At 43.7% G+C, this 21,513-nt stretch overlaps 2 protein-coding genes across 15 annotated transcripts in view; one reads left to right on the top strand and one right to left on the bottom strand.

The window, feature by feature from the left end:
• Positions 1-4,700, top strand: part of GALNT11 (polypeptide N-acetylgalactosaminyltransferase 11) — a 59,361-nt gene extending 54,661 nt beyond the window's left edge. For all 5 annotated transcript variants that reach the window (XM_054060786.1, XM_054060788.1, XM_054060787.1 and 2 more), the window contains one exon: positions 200-4,700. In XM_054060786.1, coding sequence (XP_053916761.1) covers positions 200-331 — 132 coding nt within the window. In that variant the 3' untranslated portion in view covers positions 332-4,700. The remainder of the gene's footprint in view (positions 1-199) is intronic.
• Positions 4,685-21,513, bottom strand: part of KMT2C (lysine methyltransferase 2C) — a 216,326-nt gene continuing 199,497 nt past the window's right edge. For 6 of the 10 annotated variants that reach the window (XM_054060776.1, XM_054060779.1, XM_054060780.1 and 3 more), the window contains 17 exons: positions 21,002-21,214; positions 20,165-20,329; positions 18,856-18,997; positions 17,960-18,107; positions 17,022-17,200; positions 16,764-16,918; positions 16,328-16,580; positions 15,602-15,741; positions 14,536-14,640; positions 10,942-12,061; positions 9,662-9,798; positions 9,350-9,492; positions 8,918-9,086; positions 7,486-7,602; positions 7,203-7,276; positions 6,685-6,793; positions 4,685-6,215 (listed from right to left, as the gene is read on the bottom strand). In XM_054060776.1, coding sequence (XP_053916751.1) covers positions 6,123-6,215; positions 6,685-6,793; positions 7,203-7,276; positions 7,486-7,602; positions 8,918-9,086; positions 9,350-9,492; positions 9,662-9,798; positions 10,942-12,061; positions 14,536-14,640; positions 15,602-15,741; positions 16,328-16,580; positions 16,764-16,918; positions 17,022-17,200; positions 17,960-18,107; positions 18,856-18,997; positions 20,165-20,329; positions 21,002-21,214 — 3,462 coding nt within the window. In that variant the 3' untranslated portion in view covers positions 4,685-6,122. The remainder of the gene's footprint in view (positions 6,216-6,684; positions 6,794-7,202; positions 7,277-7,485; positions 7,603-8,917; positions 9,087-9,349; positions 9,493-9,661; positions 9,799-10,941; positions 12,062-14,535; positions 14,641-15,601; positions 15,742-16,327; positions 16,581-16,763; positions 16,919-17,021; positions 17,201-17,959; positions 18,108-18,855; positions 18,998-20,164; positions 20,330-21,001; positions 21,215-21,513) is intronic. The other 4 variants (XM_054060778.1, XM_054060784.1, XM_054060777.1 and 1 more) reach the window with 3 other exon arrangements.

The following is a 21,513-nucleotide window of genomic DNA, read 5'->3' as shown; positions in this document are numbered from 1 at the left end:
AGCGTGAGAGCCTTCCTTCCGAGGTCTGAAGGCAGTTACGGCCTGTGCTGTACTCTGACTTTAAATGGTGCTGCTGTAGGTCTGGTGTGACAGGGAGGAGCGTCTCCTCCCCTTAAGCATCGATTCCAGCATCAGTTTGACAGAGGAGTAGAGCAGAAGTTTTAATAATAAATGCCATCTGTCTTTGTGTCTCCTCTAGAAAAACAATCGCCTCTATCAGGTCTCTGTGGGGCAGTGTATGAAGGTGGTGGATCCGCTCAGCCACAAAGGGTACGTGACTATGGCCATCTGCGATGGGTCCCTTCCACAGCAGTGGCATTTTGAGAGCTGAGACAGTGAGGATGCAGCTGAGAAGCATTAAGCCAAGACCTGATTCCCCTTCAGCCATGGTTTTAAGTCCTGGAGGACTTTGTGAGAAGCCCTAAACTGCTACATCTGGCCCAGCTGTCACAAGGACCTTTCAGAAACATTCTGCTGTGAAGAGCTGTGTGCACGAAAAGGTCCAGGTAGTCGTCAATCCCTGGTCAGATGCAGGAGTAGCAGCAGCAACCCCAGTGCAGATCTGCGTGTAGAAGTGCAATTTGTCAACGGTTCCTTGGGTTATCCTGGATTATTGAACTGGTTTTAAGTAAGAGAAATTATTAGAGCAACATAATTTAAATTTGTGGGATTTTAGCCTTGTGGATCTTTTAAATGACAATGACAGGAGTCCTCTTCCAGTATTTCATGTGCAGTCTCTCATCGATTTATGTCTTTAGTATGGTTTTACTGGCCAAATTATTTTACTGTTTCTGGAAAATATTTTTATTCTGTTTTCTGAAAATTGTCATTTGTAATATTTAAATTTAGGTCGCTTATTTTACAATTTTAGGACATTTCCTGTAGTTTAAATTCTTAGCTGTCATTTGTCACTTGATATTTAAAGCAAAGTCACTATTATAAAGTCTATTTTGATGACTTATGACAGTAGCTGCATTTAAAATAAAGTCTCATTTTTGTATGGATCTATACGGCCTCGCTCTCTGTAGCTGCTGGACCAGAAAGTACTGAGAGACTAATGTGAGTTCATGGTCCCATAATTTGGGTCTTCCGTTGTTGTCATTCCATTTTCCTTATGGCTGGCTCTTTCTCCCTCTCTCCCCTCTTGGAAGATTTGACAGAAGATTTATATCTTTGTTTTTTTCTCTGGTTCTCCGGTTCCCTTCCCAAGTTTAGTTTATTTTATGGTTTACCTTTCTTTGACTTCCTTCTGCATTCCCAGGTGCTCCTTCAATGCGTGGAAAATGCCGCGGAAGAGAAAAGCTGTTCTTACCCAGCATGCTTTTTCTTAGCCACGTTGGCTGTGTTTATCATGCAGCAGCACCCTGCCTTCCCTGGGAAGTGTGCAGTTCAAATGCCGGCGGTGCCAGCACAGCCGTGCCCTTTCACTTGGGCAGCGGAAAGATTTTCCAGCTGCACAAATACTCTGGCATCTGGTTATGGACGTTTTGGGCCGTATAAGGCAAATAAGGATAATGTTGGAGTAATTACAGACCCACATCTTCCCACAGAGAGGAAGGATTCACTTGTGACAGACAGCATTTGGTCCTTCAGCTCTGCCAGGGCAGCCACCTTGGGAGAGGAAGCGTGAAAGGAAGAAAGTGAGCAGGTAAGAGCGGTCCCTGGCTGCTGTGTGGCTTCTGGCCTCATTCTGCAGTCATGGAAGCAGGGAGCCACGGGCAGGAAGGAACCAGGTAAGCAGGGCTTGACTGTAAGCCACAACAGTAGGATGAAGTGGAAGTTCTTACAGATAAAGTATTACACTGGGATTAATTAAGTTAAACACCAGCCAAGTCCCTTCCTGCCACCAAAAGTCCTTAAAAACATCCCCAGCCCCTGCAGCAGCTGCCCTTCAGCTGAGGCCTCTGCTGTGTGCTTCACCGGGTCTGGTGGCCTTGTAGAGGCCTCTGGAATCTGCAAATCAGTTCCCAAGCTGCTGTGACAGCACAGTGTGGGGCTGCTGGCCTTTGGGGCTGGAATAGATGCACTTCCTCTCAGCTCAGTGCAGCCTCCAGCTGAGCCCTTCGGCGGCAGCGAGGGTGGTGTAAAACCAGGCACTACAGCATGTGCCCAGTCAAATCCCTCCCTCCTCCGGGGGCACCTGGGTTGCTGTTGGGCATGGAATTAATTCCAGTCTTCGTTGGGGAAGGCAGGATGGGTTGTGGCGTCGTTTAGGTAATTTACACCTGTGGAAGCAGCAGGGGGTGCTGGTGCAGCTCCTCCCAGCTGTGCCAGTCCTTCTGGTAGGCTGTGAAACATGGTGTGGCTGTCATGTCAGCCGTGCAGTGGCCTTGCTCTGCATGGCTTCTGTGGCTGTCACGGCATCTTTTTAAACAATAATATAATATACCTACATGTGCAGTGTTGTATGTACAGGCCTGCGGCAACAGCCAGAGTCAGTGAGGCTGGGTTGAGCCTTCCCGTGCTGTGATGCCTCTGCATGCCCAACGAGTGCCAGGGCCTGGGGATGGCAGCAGAGATTTTGGCCTAAGCTGTGCATGTTGGCCCGCTGCAGCCACACAGGTCATCACATGCAATTTCAGAACGAGCCAGGGCTATGCATCTTTTCTGTGTGTGCCCAGTCCCAAATCGGTCAATTGCGTTCAGCGGTACCCTGTGTGCACTGCCCAGGGTTAGGTGGAAAACCACTTATCTTTGAGTGACCGCTCACAGCTGACCCTTAGGAATTTGGCTGAATAGGAATGGAAGGAAAAGCTTTATCGCAGAGTTACAAGCTGTCACAGCACTTGGTCTGCCGTTGTTGTACTAAGCAAGTTGTTAGTTTTAGAGAAACATCACCTGGAACTGATTTTTAAGCCTCCGTGTCAAAGATTTCCTTCTCAATGACAGTTGGTAGCAATGGTGGCTGACATCAGCTTTTTGTTTCGGTGGCTCATTTCTCTTACTTGTCTGAGCGTAACTGCTCTGCGCTAACCCATGTACATGTGCCAGGGTGAGGTGGGTAGGCTGGAGCAAAGCACAGCTCCGTGTGAACTGCCCTGACAGCTGCTGCTCCAGCAGCCAAACCCCAGGCTCTGCGTGTGCCACCTCGTGGCTCACTCACCCCCTGAAGGAACGGGAGAGTCTTGGGGGAGGGTGAGGAGACTTTGTGGGTTCAAATAAAGACAGTTCAATAGGGAAAACAAAAGCCAGCAAAGCAAAACAAGGCATTAATTTGGTACTTCCCATTGGCAGCCATCTCCAGGGAAGCAGGGCTCCATCACACTTAACGGTTACTAGGGAAGACAAATATCCTTGCTCCAAATGTCTCCTCTGTCTTCTCCCAGCTTTGTATGGTAAGCGTGACATCATATGGCATGGAACGGCCCTTTGGGCATTGGTGTCAGCTGTCCCAGCTCTGTCCCTTCCCAACTTCTTGTGCACCCCCAGCCTGCTCGTGGTTTGGGTGGTGTGAAGAGCAGAAAAGGCCATGGCTCTGTGTAAGCACTGCTCAGCAATAGCAAACATCCCTGCTTTCGACAGTTTGCAGTGCGAACCCAAACCACAGCCCCACACTAGCTGCTGGGAAGGAGAAAAATCAACTTCACCACAGCCAACAGTAGCACAGGCAGGCAGAGTATTTATTAGCATCTTTTGCAGATTTTCTGGGGAAAACATGATTGCTGGGAAAGCACCACAGCGTAAAAGAATCGTAGAATGGTTCAGGGTTGGAAGGGACCTCACAGGTCATCCAGTTCCAACCCCCCATGGACACCTTCCACTGGCTCACATTGCTCAAAGCCTCTTCCAACCTGACCTTCAGCACCTCCAGGGATGGGACATCCACAACTTCTCTGGGCGACCTGGGCCAGTGCCTCCCCACCCTCACCATAGGAATTTCGTCATGTTTAATTTAAAGCTTCCCCTCTCCAATTTAAAGCCATTCCCCGCTTGTCCTATCACTCCATGTCCTTGTAAAAAGTCCCTCCCCAGTTTTCCTGTAGCCCCTTTCAGTACTGAAAGCTGCTACAAGGTCTCCTTGGGGCCTCCTCTTCTCCAGGCTGAACAACTCCAACTCTCTCCGCCTGTCCTCAGAGCACAGGTGCTCCAGCCCTCGGATCATTTTTGTGGCCACAAACACTGACATCCTGCAAGAGCCAGAAACCAGACACCCCAAATGAAAACTGGACAGAATTTATAGATGTAAAATATTTTTATTTGTAAATGCTGATCTTCTAAATCTGTTTCCACAAATTCCAAAACCCATAACACTCTGTATACTTCAAAAAATTCTTTTTTTGTGTTGTTTTTTGTCATTTTTTTTTGCCAACATTAGATACTATTATACAGAACAGAAAAACCTGTAGGACAAATACTGGTAGGATGTTGGAATATTGTACAAGAGAAGAAAAATATTCAAGAAACAATTTCATACAGCTATTTATCAAGAGAAAAATATATACAATTGATTTATTCTGTAAGATAAAAATACATCATGCCATATACATTACAAGTTCAGAACTGTATTACTGAATATACCGACAGTTTACAGTCCACTTTAATTGTGCACACAAAAAAAAACTTCATTTTTTTTTTTTTTATCTTTAGCCTGTGAAGTGTCAGTACCAGAATTTTAAGTACAAAATAAAAAGCTAACCTGGTTCAAAATGCTGATTAAATTTCTACAAGCAAACACAAAACAGTGTTTTATTTTTTTTTTTTAAAGAAATGTAAACAAAAACAATCCATACAAACACATCTTTAAATTACATTTTCCAAACCCCTATTGCCAGTCCTGCAGCTGCAAGCACGTTACACCTAGTCTGTCGCCTTGTTTTCCTTTTAAGAAGGCTATCGGATCAGAGTTAAGCTCCAACTACACGATTCTATACTGTTTTTACATGATTTAACGTAGGCTGAACAGTCCCCTAACCTGGACTACTTTTGCTGAAGATAAAACTGCGTCCAGCCTCTCTTTTGGGTAGTTTTAGCAGTTATTCACAGTTATCACAAATTGTAAGCACAAAAAACCTGACTTAAGAAATAGGGATGCAACAATATAATAACAAATAAAATCAACCTAACTTCTTCCCACACCTACAAAAGGCAGAGCCGTGCTGGACACGCCCTCACCAGGCTTAAGGTCGGTTTAAAAAAGTTCTAGTAAGACCACAGTTTGAGACTGCTTTAAACGTAAAAAAAAAAAAAACCCTCTCTTTAAACTGAGATTTTGGTTATTCCGGCACGGGACTCGCGTGTCGTTAATACATGAGATCATATTGTCACACCCCTACCGACGCTGTAGAATGAGCACCCCAGCTGCTGCGGAGTCTGGTAGCATTTGGTCAATAACTATTTTTTTTTTTTTATACTGTACTTTTTATTTTTTTCTCAAAATATTTACACTTCTGTACAAAGTAACAGGGTTTGTTAGTTCTGCGGTAACAGCAGCAGCGTGGCTTTCTTCTAACTTTCTTTTTTAAAAATAGCTTCATTCACTTATTCAATAATAAATACAAAAAGGTTTCTCTTATTTTACAGAAATCAAAAACTACAATAAACTGACTCATGGAATCAAGTATTTAAATGTATTTTAGTGCAAGTTATTTTTTCCCTTAGCTCTATCCCTAAGGAAGTCGTTTCAGTACATTCCTTGTTCAGTGGTGTCTACTTTTATTTAAAATTTTTCTTTAATCAGAGGGCCCGCCCCTTTATCAAATAAGGCTGTGGCCAGCACTTTGGACTTCTCCCTTTCGCTGGTGATCTCAGTCTTACATTCATGTGCGCCCGCCCGCGCTCCCGCAGGCCGGCCTTCGGTTCTTTGCCCAAGTCCGACAGTTTCTCCTTAGTGAGCTCAAAAACAAAAGTGCTGGACCATTCTGTTAATTCTATGTAACCTCCATGTGCCTGGAAAGTTGGCTTCCGATTTTGCCGGCTTGCTTCTCGTGCTTGTTTGGTTGTTTGGTTTGTTTTTTTTTTTTTCCTTTTTTACTTCTTTTTAAATACTCGAGCAGAAATCCGTACTTCCAGAAGTGATTTATTTTTCCCCTTCAAAAAGGCAACAATTTTCCATCGACAAAATCAAAATGTGAATCACTTCTTCCTAGGGACAAGCAACCCTCAAAGACAGCAAGGAATGCATTCTAGTTCATCCACTTTCGGCAGTTTACAGCTCCACAGTGACATGGAATCTTGTGCTGGTCATCTTCAAAATCAAACTTATAGTCGTAGCAAAGCTGGAAAATGATGCAGGAGAGTGGTTATGGAACAACCGGGAATCATAGAATCATAGAATGATTTGGATTGGGAGGGACCTTAAAGATTATCCAGTCCCACTCCCCTGACACGGGCAGGGACACCTCCAACTGGATCAGGCTGCTCAAAGCCTCATCCAACCTGGCCTTGAACACCTCCAGGGATGGGGCAGCCACAACTTCTCTGGGCAACCTGTGCCAGTGCCTCCCCACCCTCACAGGAGAAAAAACTTCACCACAGCTTTCCTTGTACCTACAGGTTACAGAGCACAACGCTGGAGGCTGCGCTGTTAGGCAGGATGGGGAGGAAAGAGGGGAAGGGGAACGTCACTCTCTCTCACTCCGGCACAAGCACATTGTGCTACCGGCTGTGGAAATCGCATCGGTATCTGGAGGTGGAGGCAAGCAGCAAGGGGTAGCAAGTACATAAAACCAAGCAGGACGGCCCTACCTCCTCCCCCTTCTGGATTCTCCTGCTGGAGCTAATGATAATTTTGTGTCCTCTCTCAAACGTGACAACCTCAGCCACACAGTTCGGTGCACACGAATGGTTGATGTACCTATGAAAAAAAAGTTTGAAAACATAATCTTTTAAGGAAATGCATCCCTTGAGGCAAATTTGAACCAAACCCTGGAATGACCTGAGCTTCAGGGGTGCACTGACTGTCCAGACATAATTATATTTACTCTGCACTTGTTTTTTTTACCTAGAAAATGTCAAAAAAATCAAGCGTTAAAGAAAATTCCATTCTCTCTTCACAGTTGCCCTGAAACACTATAAAAAATGAGCAAAGCTACTGAAAAAGAAGACATTATTGCAGGGGAATGGTCTGAAGGCTGAAGGCACCAGCTCAGAGAACACAAACCATGGAGAACACCACAAACTCATGTCCCTCATGAACAGCCCCAGGTCAGGGAACGTGGGTGGCGCCCTGGAACGAGGCCAGATGTCTCTCCAGAGCCACTCACCTTGCAGGACCTCCTGTTAGGGTAGCATCGATGACGTGGTCATTGTCAATGCGGAACATGTAGACGCCGCGATTCTAGAAAACAGAATTGGAAAAAAGTCTCTTGTAGCTTCACCTTGCCCTGCACCCAAGGTCTTGGAGCGCTTCACAAAGAGGTACTGACTATCACAGCCCCGCCGAGTTACACAGAGAAAGGAGCTTTATATGCAAAGAAGTTCTCATTAAAAATTGTGAACATTTGAAAGGAGAAGAGGAAAGAAATGGTGAACAAACACCACCCCTACCTGAGATTCATAAAGCTTCTCCTTCCTGTTCGCTACCTCATTCCGGATAATAGTTCCGATATATTCAATGACCATAGTGTGCTTTTCAATGTCTCTAGCAGCGTATAAGCCCAGGCCCTACAAAAAATACAGTGTGATTCAGCATTTCATAACAAATTGACATTTACACTGCGTTCCTCACCGTGCCTTGGGACATTGTGGCAGCAAATCAGGTGAAAAGGGCACTACCCAGGCAGAAGGAAGCAGTCCAGGTACGTCACTGATGTTGTACCAGCCCAGACGCAGAGCCCAGCTTCACATGGACCTGTAAGGCCTTTGGTGGACTGTTCAGTCGGTCAGGAATTGGTTAGATGGTTCCATCCAGAGGGTAGTGGTCAACAGCTCAGTGTCCTGATGGAGATTGGTGACAAGTGGTGTCCCTCTGGGGTCCATTCTGGGACCAGTGCTATTTAATGTCTTCATCGATGACATGGATAGTGGGATAGAGTGCACCCTCAGCAAGTTTGCAGATGACACCAAGCTGTATGGTGTGGTTGACACCCCTGGGGGATGCGATGCCATCCAGAGGGACCTGGACAAGCTCAAGAAGTGGGCCCATGTGAAACCTCATGAGGTTCAACAAGGCCAAGTGCAAGTTCCTGCACCTGGATCAGGGCAACCCTCAGTGCTAGTACAGGCTGGAGGATGAAGAGATTGAGAGCAGCCCTGAAGAGAAGGACCGGGGGACACTGGTGGATGAAAAGCTTGAAATGAGCTGGCAGAGTGTGCTTGCGGCTCAGAAGGCCAACTGCATCCTGAGCTGCATCAAAAGAAGTGTGACCAGCAGGTCGAGGGAGGGCATTCTGTCCCTATGTTCTGCTCTGGTGAAACCCCACCTGGAGTCCTGAGTCCAGCCCTGGAGCACCTCTGCTATCCAGACAAGCTGAAAGTGTTGAAGTTGGTCAGCCTGGAGAAGAGAAGGCTCCAGGGAAACCTTATCGTGGCCTTTCAAGTACTTAAAGGCAGCTTCTAAGAAAGATGGGGACAGACTGGTCTCATGTCGCTGTCCTCAGCTTGCTCTGAGCATGTTGTACTTCCACTGTATGTTTGTGTTTTTACTACATTTTACTAAATTCTTAAGAAATATGCTAAAAAACACAGAACTTGAAAGAATTTTTTTTCTAGGTGACTAACAAAAAATGTTTAAGATCTTAATGATCATTAGAAAGAAATCTTACTTAAGATAAATCCGTGGAAGTGATTTGCCACATAAAAATTACCAATTTTGGTACAAGCCTTGAAGAAATTTTGCAATACTTTTAAGTTTAAATTTTTAATATACAGATTATATAAATATCTATCTATAAAATTACAAAATTTATATATAAAATAAATAGAAATGGAAGTATAAGTAATTTTTTTTAAATGCACCTTCCCTACAATGGGCACTGACCTGAATACGAGAGCGCGCTAGATAGACATTGGACTTCCATTCAGTTTTCATCTTGCGGTACTGAGAGGACTTGGAATGGACGAACTGCTTACTGTAAGGCGCATTCAGTTCTCCCGTGACTGTGCTCTGGAAGGACTTCGATGTGCTGGTGCTGTTCAAGGTGTGAGGCCTGGAGGAGTTGGGCATGTAACGGGAAAGAATACAAGGAAAACTGAAGATTCCTCTGAAAAGAGCCACAAGCCCCACTCCAAATCCCCTCAGACGTACAGACACTGAAAGCCAGCTAGCAGAGACAACAAAGCAACTCCTTTGTTTGGGCATGCACATCCACAGCCAAAGACGACAGGGTTTGTAAGCAGCAGACGAAAGCACAAATAACCCGAAGCAGCCTATAAACCCTGGGCTGTACTATGTGAAATTAAAACAAAATACCTTAACACAAACCTCTTGACATGGGTACTCATTTTAGGCTCAGCACGGGCGCAGCCCGTGGGGTTGATGGCAAGAGGGAGTTCCATTAAGGGGTTTCGGCCGTAGCGGAAAGTATAGTTCTCGCAGGCCTCAACCCCTGGCAGCTGCAAGAGAACAGATAGAAAGAGGAAAAAAACACAGGTAATTATATGTTAATTGTGTGTAATGAATTATTTACTTCTCCACATTCCTTCCTGTTCCCCTTCTCATGTGCATATGAGAGATCCAACAGTTTGGGGTAATCCAGCAAGAGCTGGGGTGGTGAGGACTCACCGATTCGGCAATCCTGGCCACCGCAGAGACTGTCAAACCAAAGAGGTCTTCACCCTTCAAATAGCCAGGAAACAGCTGGAGCATTTCAGACTCTTTTCTAACAGAAGCAACGGGCTCCAAGATTTTATCCCACACACCTACACAACCATAGGGGAAAGAATTACAGTGATCAAAGAACTAACAGGCGATCCTACCGCATTTCAAACAAAGACCTGAAGGGATGAAGAACCAGAACCCAACATTGGAAAAGCATTTTGTTCTTGGTTGCACATGCAAACAGGCCAGGATTTGAAAACTAAAGCAAGGAATCATTTGGTGAGTTGCTGTTTTGTCCTGAACAAGTCCCAAATACGTACAACATTCCTTCTGCACCCCTGATTCTCAGGAATGAAGCCTGTAGTGGTGGCAGCATGGAGACTTTCTGACCGCAATAACATACATGGATTCTCCTGAGAAAATCTGCACAAAGTAGGATTTTTAAAAACAGAATGCACACTTCGCACCCACTGGCTGACGGCAGCTGGCTCCCAGCTGCACGTGAGCAATCCCTGGCAGTGGTTGGACTGGGCAGAGCGAGGCTGGGTGTGTCGGCACCCACAGCACAAAGGGTCACGCCCCAGGGCAGTGCAAGCCATGAACACATTCACCTGCCACTTCCAGGGAAGTGGTGGAGTCTTCATCCCTGGAGGTCTTCTAAAAGCATGTAAACATGGCACTTCAGGACATGGTTTAGCAGGCACGGTGACGTTGGGCTGACAGTTGGATTGGATGATCTTAGAGGTCTTTTCCAACCTCAATTCTATGATTCCTCAGACCCAACCCTAATGTTTACAAGCCTCACACATCGTTCCTCACCACCCAATAGCCAACGTTCCCTGCCCTGAGAACAAAGTGGTTCACTCAGCTGTCTTTTTTATTGCTTACCAACTTCAGCACAGCTGGTCTGAAGATAACCAAGTAATGACAACATATTTAAACAAAGCTGCTTTTCATGAGAGGAAACCTACACTGACCTTCCCGCTATTTTAATTAATTTTTGATGCTCAGTCTAGGGTCTTGTAACAAGTCTTATTGGCAGCTTGTACAATTTCTTCAAAGGTGTCCTCAATCTTCATAGCACAGTACTAAAACCAGACCCTGGAAGCTCACTGTACGCATTACATTAGAACAATCTTTACAACATAGTATTTGAAACATCTATCATTCATCTGGGAAGTATCAGTAGCAACAAAACAAACAGGAAACCCACAGAAGTCATGACCTTATTTCACAAAATTTACCTTTTGGTGTTGTGTCAGTAAGGATCAGATCCTCGTGGCCTTGCTCCACAACCTTGATGACAAACAGCGGAAGCCCGTCCTTCTCCTCAATTGAACAGAGATAGCGGCAGCGCCTGTTTGCATATCTCATGCTCCAGTACAACCGGCTGGCCTCATAACCCACTGGGAAGAGGGCTTTTGAAGAGTGGAAAGCCTGCATCTGCTGTGGCAGCAGCTGACCAACAGCATGGAAAATCAGGCTTCCCACACGGAAAGTGTGGTCACGTTCTCCTCGCTGAACAATGCTTGCAATCTGCCGCACCTCATCCCGCTGAACGTAGACCCTCCTGAAGACTGCAAAGTAACTGAGTTCTTGCTCATGAGTTCCCTTTGGTTTGTGCATGGGGCAAAGCATGGTCTTGTCTTTAAAAAACATGCATTGTGCTTTAATGGCACAGGTAAAGTGATAAATATTGGTGCACCTTAACCTGTGACAACCGCTGGTGGCACCCATTTTGTGACAAAACATGCATTTCATTTGCAAGCCTCTTCGCAGTGCTAGTTCCACATTTATTAAGGCACCAGCTTGTGTCTCATAGACTTCTGTAGACCAAAGAGCGCAGTTCAAATGGACCCAAAGGTCTAAATCCAGGTTAAGAAGCCTTGCTGGTCCGTCAGTCAATCCATCCCCTTCCTCGTGACAGAAGCAACATTTCCTATAGTCTTTAGGCACAGGATCTGGTTTAAGGGTCGTGCCCAGTTTGTTAAGGAACTCATCTATTTCTTCTTCACAAGGAGGTTTGAATGATCCTTTGGGAATCACAATCTGAATGCTCCACTTTTTCCATTTCATTCCTTTCCATTTCTTACTTGGAGGCCGACAGTCATCCAGACTACTGTGTATTGCTTTTAACCTAGGTTTTAGTTTCACCGTTACCTTAAGCTCATCTGGTTTTGCTTCTACCTTGGCTGCTTCAAACGCAGGGGGGAACATGATGGGGGGTGATGATGGCGGAGAAACTTTGTCCTGCAACTGAGGCAAACAGTGGACATCCAAAGTGGAGATGTTGTTGCTGTACTGATGGAATGCTTTAGGCGGCCTCTCTTTCATCGGCGACTGTGGCAAAGATGGACCTGATTCCTGCAAAACCGACAGAAAACTCTTAAGAAAAAGAAACCTCAAACGTTGTCAGGTCAGAACTGAGGACGCTACTCAGAAAATCATGATGGAAATGATCCTGATTCATGTCATCACAGCTCATGCCAGGATACAAAAGTTCTCCCCATCAGCCTAGAACTTTGTGCCCTTTAAATACAGAAGAGGGAACACAAATAACCCTTCATCCAGGTTTTGAATAAAAACCTACTCAATTACCATAGCCAAGGTCACCGACAGAGTTAGTTCTTGGGTACTATCAGAAAGTTCTTTCACAACACAACATAACCTTTAAATGTGGGTCACAAGATTAATGTAAGGTGTAAGAATCTTGGTAGAAGTGGAAGATTTGGAATTTAAACCACAAATTTTTCCTGGAAATGAATGAGGAAGGAGCTCCTGCAGTGCTCTACACCAGTCCTACGCCTTGAAGACTGAACTGGTTGGTCACAGCAAACAGGAATTAAACCTGCAGAGATTTGTTAAGAAGAAAAAAGGAGAGAAAACAAGAACAATAAAAGAAGTTTAGATTCAAAAGTGCTTCATGCAGTTTGTATGATTAATCTTGGAAGAGTAAATTAAAGGATAAGGAGGCTGAATATGACATTTAATTAACTTAATTATGTACATGTTGATGCACTTGTGCTGAAATGTTACCCTGTTTAATACGAGTGAAAATAAGCTACATGGGACACTACAAGCATGTGGATGAACACATGCTTATCTCCTCCGGGTTTCGTTCTTTGTTTAATTTCTGAAAAAATAAGTAGGATGCACTTGAAGGAAGGGCTGCATCCTCTACAGTAAAGACTGTAGGACTGGGAAGAAACATTAATGAGGTAACGATTGAACACCGTCGCCTCTTCTGTCCATTGGTTTAGGGAAAGAAAGGCATTTGAACTAGAAAAGGTAGAAACCAACCTAGTTTAAAGTACTATTCAAAAACTTTATCTATGAGAAAATAAACTCATCAGTATTGAGTCTTGAATGAAGACTCTTCTGTTTTAATGACTAAATGAACAGTCTCCTTTTTCCTCGTCACTGTCTGTCAGCAGACTCTTCGCTGATGTTTTCATAGAATTCTAGAATGGTTTGGGTTGGAAGGGCCCTTAAAGATCATCCAGTTCCAAACCTCCTGTCATGGACAAGGACACCTTCCACTGGATCAGGTTTCTCAAAGCCCCATCCAACCTGGCATTGAACAGGGATGAGGCTCCCATGGTCTCTCTGGACAGCTTGTGCCAGTGCCTCCCAACCCTCACAGGAAAACATTTCTTCCCAACATCAAATGTAAATCTCCCCTCTTTCAGCTTAAAACCGCTCCTGCCTGTCCTATCCCTGCACTCCCTGGTAAAGAGCTCCTCCCCAGCTTTCCTGTAGCTCCCTTTCTGTACTGGAAGGTCGCTATTTGGTCTCCTGGAAGCCTTCCAGCCTCCAGGCTGAAAAAGCCCAACTCTCTCAGCCTGTCCTTGTATGGGAGGTGCTCCAGCCCTCGGATCATCTTCGTGGCCTCTTCTGGACTCGCTCTAACAGATCCATGTCCTTCCTGTGCTGAGGACTCCAGAACTGAATGCAGGACTCCAGGTGAGGTCTCTTTCAGAGGAGAGTAGAGGGGCAGAATCCCCTCCCTCAACCTGCCGGCCACGCTTCTTTTGATGCAGCCCAGGATATGGTTGGCTTTCTGGGCTGTGAGCACACATTACTGGCTCGTGTTGAGCTTCTCACTCACCAACACCCCCAATTCCTTCTCCCTAGGGCTTCTCTCAATCCATTCTCCACCCAGCTTGTATTTGTGCTAAGGACTGACCCAACCCAGGTGCAAGACCTTACATTTGGCCTTGCTGAACTGCATAAGGTCTGCACAGGCCCACCTGTCAAGCCTGCCAAGGTCCCTCTGGATGGTGTCCCTTCCCTCCAGCATGTCAACCTCACCACACGGTTTGGTGTGGTCAGCAAACTTGATAATTAATGCTTTGAATTGTCAACTTTGCCCAAATAAAGTAATAGAATAAGGTTATTTTCTTGATGTAACTCAAAAACCAAGTCTTAGCAAACATGTTGTTCAGTTATTCTTTGCACAGCCGTAATATTTTTTCTGTACATAAGCCAAATAAAAATGCAGAAAATCACCTTTGAAGATGTGTGTATGGGTTTGCACAATGCCCACAGAACTTAAATGACTACTTTTTTGAGACTGCATCTTCAAAGCCTATGAGGACAGCAAAAGGTGGCTACTGCTCCACCATCATCTCTGTCAGAAAGAAGGTTCCGCAAATAGGAATTCTGCTTCATGCTTTTGATTCAGAATCTCATCATTTGAATATAGAACTATCAATTTATAAACCTTTAAAACAAAGTACAAACTCCTGCCTCTCCCCTCATCCTCCCCATTTCCGTTCTTCAACATAAAAGCTGCAGTAATCTCTGCTTGCTAGGGTCCACCTGCATTTGATACTTACTTTGTTCTCTGAGCTTTTTGCTTGCACAGCTGCCGAATAGAGTACAAAGCAGTTGTTGCTACAGAATACAATGTCCTTCATCTTATCAGAGCCTTCTTGGGAATCCTGGGAATCAAACACAGAAGATTATCAGAGGTGCATTTTAATACCATTCTTCACATAATAAGTGTAATGAAACAACTCATCCAATCTGGCCAGAAACTCTTCATTTGTAGAACATTCATGAAATAATGAGCGACACTGTGATATAAATACTTCATTATTTGACAGATCTAACGTTACCACCACCTACAACCTTTTCCTTCAGCATTTCTTGCCTTTAACAGAAGTTTAACAATCAAAATAAAGCATTCTATACCATGCACCCATCTGCTCCATAGACACACTTGCAAAGTAAAAAACATTTTCTTTTATCTTTAGATGGCAAAAGAAAGTCCTATTTCAGCCTGATCAAAGACAGATCATACTGTTTTATCTACTGATCCATCTGCAAAACACCACTGGGAACTCAGTGCTTTTCTGACTAGACGAACCCCTTACTTTTGTGTATAAATTTTTACTAGAGACCTTTGTTTCTCAGTTAAACAAAGAGCAAAGGTACTTTTTTAATGAGTGACTCTATTTGTGTACAGCTGTAAGGAGCAGCCTGGGATAGTGTTTACACAAGAAACAATGTAAAATACAAGGCACAGAGACCAAAATCTGATTCCTGCTTAAGAGCGGCATAAGTATTTTTGCACTTCTAGTACTTTCTGACATAGTGATATGGTGCTGCCTTACAAATAGGCTCCTTTGGAATTAAAGTCCCTGGAGCGGTGACAGAAGGAGGTCAGCAGCAGAATTTAAGGAGCTGCCATATTTAATGCAATTTACTTTATCGACGTAACAACTTTGACGTTTCTCATTTGCACTACAAATGTGCCTGAATGTCCCATCCTGATAGAAGACAGAAACGAGACTACAAATAAATTTGGACGTGGTAGTCGGCGTGACAAGCGGTATTCTCTGTTGCCTTCATTTGGTCACTGACCATCACATGCACAAAACTGTACTTCCACAGCAGTACCTGTTTAAGGAAAGGCAGGTCTTTGAATGACTTTCGTACACCACTGCCAAGAACCACAACTTTGCAATGAGAGCACCATCGAGGTCTCAGTGCCGAGCCTTCTGCGATAGTCTGACTGTGATCCTTATAGCCAGCCACACCTAGAACATAGATAAGCCCGTTAGAAGCTGCGTCAGATTAAACTAAATTAATGAGAAGCCACGATGGCCTAGAGGAGTAGCAGTGCCTTCCTGGATAGACCATGGAAGGCAAGCTTTACTCTACATCCTGAAGGGGAAATTGTTTAACCCAGAGAAAAACCAATTGTGTGAACAACAAGGCCAAATCACTTTTGTGTATAAGAAATTAATAACAAAGACAACACAGAATACATGCTTAAACAATTGTATCAAGTCTTCCAGCACAGGAACAATCTTTCTGAATGATGTACTTAAAATCAGACTGGATCTTATAAAAACTAATGATGTTAGGAACTAGTGGAAGAAATACCTCACTAATGGTGACAGATAACACAACAGAAACTGCAGATGGATCAAACCTATTAAATCATGATTAACATCAGGAGCAGGCTCATATGTACTGATGACACATGAAGGGCATAGTATTATTTAGAACAAGAATCAATTACTTAATTCTAGACCATGAATTTGTGAGGCTGAAATGCTGTAATACTGACTCAGCTAAAATTTTGGTATTGGAAACTTGAAAGCCCAAATGCCCACTCACCGTTGCTGTTTGCAGGAAATGGTACATTCGGCTGCTTCAGTCCGTAAGAGCCTACGATCCTGGCAGGTCCCATGGATCCTGCCTGAGGACCCTGAAGTAGTAAGTGTTGCCTGTACTCCATAGGTGGGTTCATTCTGTGACTGCTGGCGGCTGCCATGGAGGATGGGACATCTGGAGCGTTACTAACCTCATAACTGTTAGGAATTCTGACGTGGAGCAGGTTGGAGAATGCCGCTACAACGCTACTAATGTTCTAAAAACAATAATAAAAACATATCTTTGTTTACATCAGACAGCAAGATAGCAGTAAGAGAAATTATTAGATTACAACAGCTGCTTTCGTGTACTGTGCTATAACCGCTTCAGATTCACTAGATATAAAATCTATTAAATGCTGTCATATTTTATATATGTAACACAAGTGTATTTGTTTTACCTCAGCAGCTGTGGGATGTAAAGTAATTGCTACAGATATAAGGCCAGATTTAGGACCATTCTGGGATGGTCCAAGCTGAGAGGCAAAGAAGCCAGAAGCAGGCAACGCTCCTGAACTAGGTTCTGATTTTATGTAATTCCTTTTGGCTTCTGAACCTGAAAATAAAATGAAATACAACAGGTTAATCCTACACACATGTGAATGCAAAGGAAAAAAAAAAAAGCTGATTTCTAACTGTTTGCTCTACTGCAGTCTCACCTTTTCCGGTACTGCTTGGTAGGATGGGAATGATGGGAGATGGTACAGGTTCTGGGTTCTCCTCCTTTACAACTGACAAGTCTGGATACCTACTGATTTCCATTCCCACCACACTTTCAGGAGAGGAAGAGGGAACAAAGCTGTCAGGAGTATCCCTGTCCTCACAGTGATCTTGAACCCTGGAAGAAACCCAGAAAGGCTGTTTTGGAAAAGTTTTGGAAATGGTCTAAAAACCTTTGCTAAGCCAAACTTATGAATCACAACAAGGAGCTATCACAAACTTGCTTCTTGCTGCTAGTCATGGAATGCAGTTATGTGGTGGGCCATTTCTTCTGGGCATCTCATAGACAATTGCACACAGTGGTTTCTTGGTAAAGATACACAAAGACAAACAGAGGCACTAATAAAGCCCAGGCTCCACCACAGAACTGTCTTGTTCCCCACAGCTCCACCCACCTTTGTAAAAATTAGTATTTACTATTTAAACATTCTGGTTTAATGGTATTCATCAGTCCGTCCCCCCTTATCCATGCACGGCTTTCAGTGCTTCAAAGACACAGAACTTTTTTCAGGCACTGCTGTCTGGTGCAGCAGTTGTGCTGTCATGGTACAATAGTATCAGGTTGCTCCAGGAAAAATATGAATTTATACAGTTTTCTTTTACTTTTAATAGATTAAAGTAAAGAATTCAAGCTAAAAGGAATAACAACCTAACAGGATCTAGGGTCCAGCAGTGGCAGAAGTCACCTATTTCACTATGCTACTCTATATATGCGGAGTGCAGAGTTAACCAGGACAAATTATCCCATTACATACTTTGCACTATGTGGCTGGGCTCAATGGATTTGTTTCTTCACACCTTCAGAGTCCCATCTTCTATTAAGAGACCACGGAATCTGCTCCAAAAACTATTTTTGAAGATGCCAAGGAAAACTTACCTTAACTCCTCCTGGTTGTTGTGAGGTGGTGTCGGAAGCGAAGCAGGAACATCCACAGTTTTAGGGCCCTGAGCCATTGCTTTAGCTAATAAATCATCTTGTGGTCTGAAAGGCAACTGGAACTGCTTTGGTCCCAGAGCTTTGGTAACTGAAAACAGAAAGGCACAGCACAGTGAGACAGCAGTACAGCTCTTCCACTGAAATACACTCTGCATTGGGGCACTGCTGGCTCCCTGACACAGCCAACGCATTACAGCAGGTGGTAACACCAATCCCATCCACTTGTAGCTCAATAAATTTTGACTGCTCATGACTAATCTACTTATTCACAAAAACCTGCCCAAGGGCCTTCTCAGTATACCATCTGCCAGAGGATTTTTGGTTTACTTCTAAAAAGAACCCAACAACTCTATAAGAACAAAGGAAAAGGGGCTGGGAAAAGGGTTTTACTCTCTCGATGGTCCTTACAAAAAGGCAGCATAAAGTTTTATTTAATACAAAGTAATCTTAATTGACCAAATTACAAGCATCGGAAAATAGATATTAGCTATACACAAAGCCTGCTGAGGAGAGGTGTCAGGGAGATGACTTCTGAGCTCACTCAACTAACTGGATAGTCATTCATATTGGACATAAAAAAAAAATCTTAAGGTTTGCTTTTTCACTTCTTAAGAGCGCTTCTAAGTCTCAACATGTTTGCAAAAGAGTAAAGGCTATCATTTGGCATCATCTTGGTGTAAAATGAAGCTGAGTAATAACGATTACAACCTTAAAGACCTTGGTCACACTCTTTTTATAAAACAGACTATTGATATCTGGGATGCTTTCAGTTGCTATTACATAATTTGCTACAAATCTGACTCTTTTATTAAGGAAACAATACATATTAATCTTACCATCGTGACTTCCCAACATACCAGCCTTGCCAGCAAGTTCCTCAGTGGTTGCAAAGCCGTTCACCAACTTCTGGCAGGCCACGGGAGGTGGTGTGGGAGGAAGAGAGGCTGGGGGTGTTGGAGGGTTGCTCAGATTGTTCTGCTGCATGAGATTAAAGAACCGTACATCAGCCATGGAACACAGAGTGAAAACTAGTCTTGTTCTAGTACTAGTCAATGTAACCCACTCGCATCTCTTACACCCAGAGGTAGCACTGATAGTTGATGTTCAAATATGTGATCAAATACATGGAAGTATCTACCATAAAAGTCACAATGCTTTGCTTTTCTTATATCAGTGATACTCTCAGAGAAACAGTTTACATGAGGAGTAGACATTACTAAAAGAAGATATAGCTGAACTATTTAAATAAAAGCACAAAGAACATTTTTAGGAACCATTTGGGAGCCCAAATACATTCTTACAGTTTAAGCAAAGGTCTGAATTTAAGATTGAGAGTACTATTCTCTAGCAACTCTCCATCACCACGAGCAAGTCAGCTTACCCGATTGTCACTAAAAGGGAAGCTGCCTCACGCTTAGTACAGCATAAGTTTTCACTGAAGAAGCCGATACTCTGCAAGTTCACACTCCAGGCTACTTCTTGCAAGCTTACCTAACTGCTCATATTTTGAATGAAAATTAAATGGGAACTTCCTATCTGTTCTTCTTGCAGCCATGCCTACAAAGCCAATATTTATTATTTGCTTTTGACCGCAGCAACTATTTCTGCTAGGCTGCATCCACAGCCTACACGGCATGTAAGGCTGGAGTGAACACCACTGTATTTTTATTATGTTACTGAAGTTTTTATGTTAGGGTAGCCAAGCAGCAAATTTGATTCTCTCTCTTTGCTATCTTGCTGCTCTCCCACTACTGCCCCTCCAGTCTCAGAGACTGAGTTTTCGACTCTGTGGGTTATTAGCTTGTCAACGACCAGCCTACTTTTCAGAGTTCTCAGGTTCTTAGTTAGCGGACAAATGAGAAAAGTCTATTTCCCATTTAATTCACATTAGAAAATGCTTTAATGCTTCCAATGACTTCACAAAGTATTGAGAATTCAGCCTTTCCTGCTCCATAAAACTGTAAATACAATTTTCACTGTTCAGCATCCATTTGTAAAAGAAATACTTGTAGTTTTTAATTAGTTTATGACACATTTTCCAGAAATGATTTCCACTTTCAGAGTAGAATAATGGTGATTGTAATAATGCCATGAACTTCTTTTCCCACAGAGAGCACATAGTGGAAATCCAGATTAGAACCGTACCTTGTAAATGAGCTGAGAGTAGTAATCTGAAGCCCCATCTAGAGTGGCACTACCAAAACTTCCTACAAGTCTATTTCCACCATTTATCTGGCCACTGCCATAAGGAAGAAAGTGTGCAAAGCTCACTCCAATTATTGGCTCCATCAAAGGCAGAAGAGAAAGTTGCTGTATTAAAAGAAAAAAAGTTAGAAATTAATTTAACTATAACATAGAAGCATTGCAAATCTCCAAACATCAGTCGAATGGTTTCCAATTTAAAATAACAGTCGGAATCTGCCCACTATCAGACAACTGTGTCGAACATGGGTGCCTTCGTTTGTTAAGGAAGGTGGTCTCCTGTCCAGTAGAGCTGCAGCTCCGGCTGCCTGCCAGGTCAGCCACAGAGGCCACCAGAGCTGACAGGAGCTTCATAGATTTGGGACAACCAAATGCCTACCATGTCAGTAGGTCTTCCAAACTGGAATAAAACAAGAACTTGAAATCTCCTACTTGTGTGAAGTTTTCATTTTCTCCTCCCAGTACTCAAAATTCAGCTTAATCATAGAATTATAGAATCATTAGGTTGGAAGGGACCCACTGGATCATCGAGTCCAACCATTCCTAACACTCCCTAAACCATGTCCCTCAGCACCTCATCCACCCATCCCCTGAACACCTCCAGAGAAGGTGACTCAACCACCTCCCTGGGCAGCCTCTGCCAGTGCCCAATGACACTTTCAATGAAAAATTTTTCCTGATGTCCAGTTCCTGTCCTTAATGCTCAGCTTTGTTTCCAACATGAGAAGTTCACTCTTTCAAGTGTCCTCCTGATGCATCACTCAGCATCTGCATACCTACCTGCTTTAGCTGGATGAACGTGTCAGCGTTGGGGTAAACAGCTTGCTTTTCTTCTTCCTCTTTTTTTCTTTTCTTGGACCGAGGAGCCGCCTTCTCTCCCGTCCTCTGTGTTCGCTTATTTCTCTGTTTCTTGGTTTCAGGTCCTACATCTGCTCTTTGAAGCTGGCTGTTACTACACCCAAATGCAACTTGCATCTGATTTCCCGCAGTTTGCTGGTGTAAAAAAGAAAAGTGAAGCAGAGTTTTTTACACTTTATTCATTCAAATGAATGAAATTATACATTTCATTCAAATTTACTGCATGTTAAGTCTAAAAGAACATGCCGCGCTTAAGAAATCTCACCAATAACAAACTGTATGTACGATTTCTTTACTTTGCTGTCTCACTGGCAACTGTCACTGCTGTGCTGTCCCTACCCACAGAATTATGACTTACAGTTAACACCGCTGACATCTGAAAATATCCTTAAAAACTCACAGACCAGAAGCATTTCCCTCTGAATACACCCTAA

Source organism: Cuculus canorus, chromosome 2, assembly GCF_017976375.1.
Source record: "Cuculus canorus isolate bCucCan1 chromosome 2, bCucCan1.pri, whole genome shotgun sequence".
Taxonomy (NCBI): domain Eukaryota; kingdom Metazoa; phylum Chordata; class Aves; order Cuculiformes; family Cuculidae; genus Cuculus; species Cuculus canorus.
Note: the sequence above shows the minus strand (reverse complement) of the source record. Positions and strands in the feature narration are given on the sequence as shown.